We start from the raw sequence: 10,000 nt of genomic DNA, 5'->3' as shown, positions 1-10,000 counted from the left end.
TAATTTTTTTTGTTCTTGTTTGTTTTGTTACGGTTGACTGTTCTAAACGTTTGCCTTCAATGTCAAGTGCAGGGTACTTGAAACAATACTTTTGAAATATGGACTTAAGCCTTGTTTGTGAAACTGCAATGAACAATATGATTATTTATAGAAAGGAATAGCAAAAAAAAAAAAAAAAAAAAAAAAGGAAAACAAAAAATTGACCACACCCCCTCCGCTCACATCCCCCTTTTTTTCACTCCCTTTTCAAAAAAAAAGAAACGAAACAAAAAACAAAAAAAACAACAAAAACCCGCAACAAAACCAAATTATGTATATGAACACATTGTCAAGATCTCCCAGCAACTCAATCCCCCACCCCCACCACCCAACCCAACCCAACCCAACCCCTTTCCCCACCTCCCCACCTCTCACCCCTAGTCCGAGAAAATCATGCTGATCAAGAGTACATCAATTTGTAGCCGTCAAAGCTGCAGAGTAAGGTCGGTCGTAATTACGGCTTGACCGACTTCATAACGTACGTACATACTGGCGAGTGTTGTTAATATTTTTGGGTGTAAAACCCCGGGCCTGTTATCTCGTGCGTTACGAAGTCTACGTGTATATATTGATAATGTGTATTAATGAGAACAGATGTGTGTGTGTGTGTGTGTGTGTTGTGGTGTAGGCTAGGGTCGTATTGCATGTGGGGATGGGGGCGTGGGGGGTGGCGGTGGGGGGGGGGGGGGGGGGGGATCGTTCAGCCTTATTATCATCGTATGTAGCTTGTTATCTGTGTAGTGAGTAATTAGAAAGATAAAACAAATGCAATGAGTTTCTGGGTGGTGAATCTTTGTTAATGGGTCGACTGTGTGGAGTGTCTTGTCAATCGTGTGTGTGTGTGTGTGTGTGTGTGTGTGTGTGTGTGATTTTTTTTTAGTGCGCATGCACAAAGGAATACGTGTATGTAACCGTGTGTATATTTCGTTTATTTACTCATTTATCCATTTATCTATTTAATTATATTTTTTATTCATTTATTTATTTGTTCCGTTCATCGCATTCAAACCGCCACAACATATGATTATGCCATCGAGGCATACTATGATGTGCTAATGCAATGACACGTAATGAAAAATTAAGAAGGAAAAAAAGCAGCAGCAGCAGCACCAGCACCACCACCACCACAACCCAAAAACAAAACAAAAATTATTCAAAGAAAGACAAAAACGCCTGCGAACAATCCTAAAGACATCACAGTACAATACAAAATGCCATATATTGAACCTGCTCGGGCAGAGGAGAACACACACACACTGCCAACCTCATTCACTAAACTTTCCCTGTAACGGACTTATAGTTGCCACACAATAAGCTTTTCCCTCAAGTTTTTTTCTTCTTCTTCTTAGTATGTGCTGACGAAAATGATTTCCGACTGTACTGTCAAAAGCCGAATGAACAACAACAAGAAGAAGTAAAAGACGGAAAGTGAAAAAGAAATGGAACAAAACAAAAAAAAAACCAAGAGAAAAACAACAAATAAATAAAAGTATAAGTAGAATAGATAAAGCAATACATACATACATGTATATAGACACACACACACACACACACACACACACACACACACACACACACACACACAAGCATGCATACACATACATTCGTATAAATAAATAAATAAATACACTTTTATGCAGGAAAAAAAATATATCCCAAAATATTTTTTTTTTAAAACAATATGAGAAATTTCTCTAAGCATAAGACATCCGGAAAAATATGGCAAGATGATGATACTACAGGTCAGTGAAATAAACCTGCCACACATTAAAAACAGACAGGACAGGGAAATTGCCCAATATCACAATTCAAAGCAAAACGAGAACAGCACGTAGAATAATGCAAAAAAAATTCCCATTGAATGCAGGAGCAGAGCAAACCGATAGGCCTAGTTTGCATCAGTTTGACATGGTAAGTATATGTGTCACCAAACATGGAGTATAATACAAACTCCTCCTGTTGGTGGTGGCATTATCATTGTAGCAGTAGGAATAGCAGTAGTAGTTGTCGTAGTACTGTTTATGTTAGCATTAACATTGTCAGTATCATTGTCGTTGTTGTTGTTGTTGTTGTTGTTGCTTTAGTTGATATTGTTGATAAATTATAAAACGTGCTTCAATTTTACAGCAAAACACATGCATCCAGCGTGTATGCGCGCGCGCGCGCACACACACACACACACACACGCACATACAGATGCACACTGCGTTAAACTCAAACACACACACACACACACACACACACACACACACACACACACACACACACACACACACACACACATACACACACACACACACACACACACACACACACACACACACACACACACACACACACACACACACACACAGAATCACACCGCTCCCCCCACCCCACCCCCCACACCATCTAAGGTTCACACACACACACACACACACACACACACACACACACACACACACACACACAGATGTACACCGCTCCCCCCACCCCACCCCCCACACCATCTGAGGCACACACACACAATGTACACCGCTCCCCCTACACCACCCCACACACCACCCCACACACCATCTGACACACACACACACACACACACACACACACACACACACACACAAAGAAAAGAGTGGGGGTTGGGGGGGGGGGGGGGGGGACAAAACTTGGAATACCAAACACGAGAAGCGCGAGCGAACACAGTAAATGAAACGACAAAGGAGACAAAGAAGACAAACTGCTGGGTGGGGTCAGTGCGCCTTCAGGAGACAGGTCACTTTGAACTGACTGGAAAGGACTTAAGGGGGTGATGGGGGCAACGGGGGGGGGGGGGGAGGACCCTAGGGCTTGGGCGAGGGGGGCTTGGGGGGCTGGGGTGGGGTGGGGTGGGGTGGGGGTGGAAGCCACTATAACTTCAAAGACTCGAACTGTGTGGAACGTGGCTGAATCACAGTCATCAGAAACCTACGTGTCAAGAGTGGAAAGAGAGGGAGGGACAGAATAGAAGATAAAAGAACGAAAAAAAAAAAAGAAAAAAAAAAGTGGGGCTGGGGGTGAAGGGGGCTGAAGAGAAAGAAATAAGTCAACAAAACTATCAAACAAAAACAAAAAACAAAAAGAAAAAGACAGGACAGGGCAGTACACAGATAAACACTGTAAAAATAAGAAAAAAAAAGAAAAATAAGAAAGTGAAGAAATCGTGTTTTAATGTTTTAATGGAAAGAGATTTGTATTTGTATGTCTTTTTATCACAACAGATTTCTCTGTGTGAAATTCGGGCCGCTCTCCCCAGGGAGAGCGCGTCGCTACACTACAGCGCCACCCTTTTTTTTTTTTTTTTTTTTTCTTCTTTTTTTTAACAGTACATGCAAAAAGAAAAGCTAACCAGAAGATTGGACCAAAAACGAAAAGTGGTTTTGAAGAGAGATGATAGAAAATAGTATAAAGTAAGTCAACAAAGCAACCAACAAAGAACAGGAAAAAAAGAACAGGGCTGCAGATTAACAGGAAAACCGTAACAAAGAACAAAACATCTTAAACAAATTTAGGTTCCCAAAAAGAGATAAAAAACAGAATGAAACAAGTTGAAGAAAATAAAAAGCTTACCCCCCCAAATAAAAAGAAAAGAAAAGTAAATGGCAGAGATGAAAGAACTGTGATAAAAACGAAAGGTAAAATACAGAATATTAAAATGACAGACGTGATTTCTTCTCAATCTAGAAAGGTAATAAAAACGGGTAAATGGTAAAAAAAAAAAAAGAAAAAAAAAAGAAAAAGAAAAAAGTTTGAACAGTGAGAAAGCTGAACAGTTTCTAAAAAGGGAAAATGGTTTAAAAAGGAATCAAAAACTGAGAGAAGGGTAACTAGTAATAACACTAAAAGGATGGCTGGCTGTAGAATGGATCATTGAAGGCACATGATGAGGCTGTAATGTAAGCGAAGAAGTCATATATATATATATATAGATAGATAGATAGATAGATAGATAATATATACATACACACACCACACACACATACACATACATGCATGCATGCATACATACATAGACGGTAACTCTGTCCACTCACAAACCCTCATTAATTTTCTGTGTGTTATTCTTCTTCAAATTTTCGCCCTGTTAGACTTTTTTTCAGGAAGATTTAATGAACCCCTTCAGTGTTGGGCAGGGGGTGGGTGGGGGGGGGGGGGGGGGGACAGTAGAAAATGGTGTTTCAAGCCATGAAACAATATCCAAGACAATAAACTTAAAACTGAGGAAAATGGGGTGGAGACATACCGCTCCAGATAAACTGTGAATTTTTAAGCCTTCCATAGTTATTTCCCTTATTTCTGCTGACGTCATCATTGACGTCACTCTGCGCGTGCGCGATACGTTCTTTGGCACCTTTTAAAAGGTAAGGATAAGGTATATAAATATGTGTGAGCCTGGAAAAGGCTGGGAAAGACAGAAACAGACAGACAGGTGGAAAGGAACTGGTAGAAAGTGCCAGAGATGGAGACAAAAGATGAATACAGGGACAGAGACAGAGACAGAGGGAAGGCGGTTACTGAGAGACAGTGACAGAGAGAAAAACGATTTCAAAAGAGGCAGGGGGTTGGGAAGACACAGACAGACAGTGACAGAGACGTATGATTATAACAAACATCCATTCAAGATCGAATGACAGATTTTATTGAGGGTAAACTGGATAAGCTGAAAGCTTCTTTACACCATGCCCTCACACACACACACACACACACACACACACACACACACACACGCATATACACGCACTAATACACAAAAACACTTTTGAGCTTCTGAACCAAATAAATTGACAAGAACAGAGAGAGAGAGAGAGATACCAAGGAGAGAAAGAGGTGTAGGAGAGGGAGACAGGCAGACACAGCCTGAGACAAATGAGACAGACACACAGAGACGGAGACAGACAGACACAGAGACAGTCGGACACAGACTGAGACAGAGACAGACACATGACAGAGACGGAGACACACACACACACACACACACACACACACACACACACACACACACACACTGAGATTGAGACAAAGAGACAAGACAGACAGACACAGACTGAGACAGATGAGACAGACACACTGACACAGACTGAAACATAGAGACAGACACACAAACAGACAGACTGAGACAAAGACACAGACACACGGACAGAGACAGACACAGACAGACACAGAGACAGACAGACACAGACAGACACAGAGACAGACACACAGACTGAGACAAAGAGACAGACACACGGACAGACGGAGACAGACAGACACACAGAGACAGACAGACAGAGACAAAGAAAAAAAAGGGATGACAATGGAAAGAGCCTGTGTGAAAAGTGACCGAGGGCCCAGTGGGAAAGAAGGGCTTTGTGACTGTGGGCTGCTGAAGTGTAGATGGTGGGGGGGAGATGAAACGGGTGATGTTATCTGATGCTGGACACACGGCATCTGTCAGTTTGGACACAGCGATAAGGGAGTAAAATGTGTGTGTGCGTGTGTGTACGTGCGCGCGTGTGTTTGCGTGACTCTGTGTGTGTGTGGGTGGGGGGGGGGGGAGGGGAGGGCGGTTGAGGGGGAGATTAGGAAGTGGATGGTGGTCACGCATCAATCTAACACGCACACGCGCACACACGCGCGCGCGCCCGCCCGTCAATGCGCTTGTTCACCTCAACACAGACACATACACACTCACTCCGCAATATACGATCGTCCGTTTCACGGTCTCACATGACAAAGGCAGCAAAGAGCAAAATAATTAGCTGCGGGTAGCTTTCGGGAAAGAAGCGGTAGAAGAAAACCAAAAAAAAATACATGTATGTTATGTTCATGTATTTTAGATATGTGTTTAGTTGCAGGTGTCCAAAGTTGTTATTATTATTATTATTATTATTATTATCATTATCAGTATCAGTATCTTTCTTATCAACATCATTATTATCATTGTTATTATTATTATTTTTATCATCATCATCATCGTTTTTGTTGTTGTTATTGATATGTTGGTTGTTGTTGTTGTAGTTGTTAAAATAGATGTGGTAGAATTTGTTTTTTTTTAGCGGTCCGAAATGTTGAAAGAGTTAGTTTTCCTGATACACGTTTCACCTGATGCTGCCTGACTTTGTGTTGTGTCCCCTCTGTGGACCCAGCGCATTGTCTGGGCTGCGTGCTGTGTAAGGTGTAGTGCGTCGTCTGTTTATTGGTTGGTTGGTTTGTTGATTTATTTAGTCATTTATTTATTTATTTATCAGTGTACCGCCATCGTTATGATCGTCGTCATTATTTTCTGTATTGTTTTTGTTATCATTATTATTATTATCATCTCCTCATAATAATAATAACAATAATGACGATAATGATAATATAATATAATATAATATAATAATAATAATAATTTATTATTATTATTATTATAATTATTATTATTATTATTGTTTATACTATTTTTGTAATTGTCATTATCATTGTTTTTGTTATCATCATCATCATTATTATTATTGTTACATATCCGAAGTCATCTTTCCTTCAACATTATTATTATTATTATTATTATTGTTGTTGTTATTATTATTATTATTATTATTGTCATCGATAGCAGCAGTAGTAGTACTGCTACCGGTGCCAGTGGAACTGTTATCAGTACTGAATAACAATGATAAATATCAGGGAGTGAAGATGAAGAAGAATAGAAGAAATAAAGCGTTCGAAAAACGTGCATCAAACGGTGTATGTGTAAACAGCTTCCACTCTCACGGGGAATAAATGCATAGATAAACAAATACAACAACAACAAAAAAAGATAAACAGATGAGTAGAGGAACACATAACTTTACAACATAATCTCGGTATTAAACGGTTAAAAAAAATAATAGAAAACACACACACACACACACACACACACACACACACACACAAACCAACCAAAAAACAACAACAAAACAACAACAAAAAACACAAAAAACGACACCATCAAGTAAAAAGAAAAGAACGCTCCCCCCCAACTCCCGACAAAAAAAAAGAAGAAATAAATATAAAATTATTTCAAATTAAAGAAGACAACGGAAACGCTGCTCGCTCACACAACAGCTCGCCAAGTAACCAACCAACCAGCCAACCAACCAGCCAACCAACAACACAAAACCTGTAAAAATTAAAAACAACCATCCTCCCCCCCCCCCCCCCCCAGCCCCCCCCCCCCCTCCCCCCCCCCCCCCCCCCGTCCCCGCCCAACAAAACATCCACTAAAAACAAGTAGCTGTAAAATCCAACACACACACACACACAGACACAGTGTTTGTTTATTTATCTATGTATCGATTTATCTATTTTGTTTTAGTTTGCTTATTTATACGTCAGTTTAATGATGTCTCCATTAAGCACTTTTTTTTTCCTCAATGCCTGACTAAGCGCGTTGGGTTTACGCTGCTGGTCAGGCATCTGCTTGGCAGATGTGGTGTAGCGTATATGGATTTGTCTGAACGCAGTGACGCCTCCTTCAGTAACTGAACTGAACTCCTGGCTTGATATCAAAACTGGTTGTTTGTTTTTCTTTTTTCTTTTTTTTTTTTTCTTTTTTTTTTTCTTTTTGTCCAGAACGTGTGAGGTTCCCACGCGTTGTCAGCGTTGTGCCTGTTGTTATGATGTATAATTTTGTTCATTTTGTCGTCAGATCATGTCTGTGTTTGATTAAAATCTCATGGCCAAAATGGAACGGCCACCGACAGAGAAGACACACGTCCAAGCTTTCTGTGCGTGAATGTGGTCTGTACTTGTGGGTACATTTTCATTTCCGTTTTTTGCTTCTTTTTTTCTTCTTTTTTCCCCTCAGATTCTACTAGGATCGATATTTTATAGGTTTAAAAAAAAATATTTTTTTATATATTTTTAAAATTTTTTTTTAGCCCTGGTGTGATCTTGTGGGGGTAAGACTGGCCTTTAACTGAAAGCAGCGGGGGGGAAGGGGGTGGGCGGGGGGGGGGGGGGGGGAGCAAGCACTTGTTCTCTGCTGGTGCTACAGTTGGTTAGTTCATAGTTGTGTATTGATTCCAACAAGCAGGCACGCGCTCTCGACCAGCACACGATATGTACATGCATTGCAGATTTTCGTGCTGGTTGTGGTGGATTCTATTCTCAAAGCTGAAATACTATCACCAGCAGCTGGCGTGTGCGTGTAGTGTTTGTTCTTTATAGGTGCTGACGGGTTTGTGTTTTTTTCTCTCCTCATTTCCAGGCGTTGCTACAACTACTACTGCTGTAGTTCATCCGCCTTGAACCATGGACGACAAAAAGGTACCGGGGTGGTGTGATTTGACGTGGCCTGTATTATTGTGTAGCACCGTTTGGGGTGGTGGCACCTTTTTTTTTTTTTTTTTCCAATATATATATAATGTAGCGCGCGTATATTATGGGTGTGTAGGTGTCGTGAGCACTAACATCGTTTTGCTGCAGTACTAACAGACTGGCGCTCAGTTGTTGATGACGTAAAAGTGGAAATACGCGCGCGGCGCGCGCGCGCGTGTGTGTATGTATGTATTTATGCGTGCGCCGCACGTGGGAGCGTGTCTAATAATACATTGTGTTCACGCGCACTTTTGCGTGCGTGCATGCACACCTGTGCTTGTAACGGACAACCGTCCAAAAACCCCATCATTCTTCAAAAGAGAGAGAGGGGAGGATGAACACTGTAAACAGCAAAAAGAGTGAACAGCAACAACAGCAACAACAGCAACAACAGTAACAACAGCAACAGCAGCAGCAACAACAGCAACAACAGTAACAACAGTAACAACAGCAACAACAGTAACAACAGCAACAACAGCAACAGCAGCAACAGCAGCAACAACAGTAACAACAGCAACAACAGCAACAACAGTAACAACAGCAACAACAGCAACAACAGCAACAACTGCAACAACAACAGCATGAAAACCGTCATGTTTGATACGGCTCCATCTAGGGGTGAAGAGAATGGACTGTTCACAATTTCCTTTCACCAACAGTTAAAAAAAAAAAATGGTTTGTCGAATCCCCCCCCCCTCCCCGCGCGCGCGTGTGTGTATTTGCGCGCTCATGCGTGTGTGTTAATGTGTGTGTGTGTGTAAGTGTGTGTGTGTGTGTGTGTGTGTGTGTGTGGGCGCGCGCGCATATGTACGTGTAATTTGTAGCTGTTGTAGTTAGATACCCTGGTTGTCGCTTTTCTCGAAGCCTTTAACGTTGCCCATGTGTTAAAACAAACAAAACAACAACAGCGAAGAAAAAAAACAACAACAAAAAAACAAAACAAAACAAAACAAAACACAACTCCACACACGCAAACAAAAAACCACGCGCAAACAATGGACATGGATATCCTACTATTCCAATGAGGTCCTCCATTATACACTGCCGTTGAATGTGCACCACGTGTGTGTGTGTGTGTGTGTGTGTGTGTGTGTACGCTACACACTGAACTATTTTGTGCAAATAATGATCTTCTTTGACGTGCACGGCATAGTAATTAGACGTGTGCATAGTTAGTTTTAGATTTTGTTGTTGTTGACATCTCGGTTCAGTTTCTCTGTCTGTCTCTCTCTCATTCTATCTCTCTGTCCCTTTCTCTCTCTGTGTCTCTCTTTGTCTCTCTTTCTGTGTCTGTCTGTCTCTGTCTGTCTGTCCTTCCCTCCCTCCCTCCCTCTCTCTGTGTCCTTGTCTCCTCGTTTTGTACTTGTCCGGTTTTGTGCATTTATATCAATCTCCGTCTCAATTCCCTCTCTCTCTCTGTCTCTCTCTCTCTTTGTGTGTGTGTGTGTGTGTGTGTGTGTGTGTGTGTGTGTGTGTGTGTGTGTGTGTGTGTGTGTGTGTGTGTGTCTGTCTCTCTTCCCCCCCACCCTCCCCCTCTCTCTCTCTTGTTTACATCTTTCCTGCTCCTTGTTATGTATATATTTGTCCTGTTTTGTGTATTTATGTCTCCCTCCGTCTGCCCCCCACCTCT

The 10,000-nt window shown here is 41.5% G+C and overlaps 1 protein-coding gene across 7 annotated transcripts in view; it reads left to right on the top strand.

Moving 5' to 3' along the window:
* LOC143284569 (uncharacterized) overlaps positions 1–10,000 on the top strand; it is a 440,969-nt gene that overhangs the window by 187,246 nt on the left and 243,723 nt on the right. For 3 of the 7 annotated variants that reach the window (XM_076591365.1, XM_076591366.1, XM_076591367.1), the window contains exon 3: positions 8,261–8,319. The exons of the other annotated variants lie outside the window; for them this stretch is intronic. In XM_076591365.1, coding sequence (XP_076447480.1) covers positions 8,305–8,319 — 15 coding nt within the window. In that variant the 5' untranslated portion in view covers positions 8,261–8,304. The remainder of the gene's footprint in view (positions 1–8,260; positions 8,320–10,000) is intronic. 7 annotated transcript variants of the gene reach the window in all.

This window comes from Babylonia areolata, chromosome 8, assembly GCF_041734735.1.
Source record: "Babylonia areolata isolate BAREFJ2019XMU chromosome 8, ASM4173473v1, whole genome shotgun sequence".
Classification (NCBI taxonomy): domain Eukaryota; kingdom Metazoa; phylum Mollusca; class Gastropoda; order Neogastropoda; family Buccinidae; genus Babylonia; species Babylonia areolata.
This window is presented reverse-complemented; position numbering and strand designations above follow the sequence as displayed.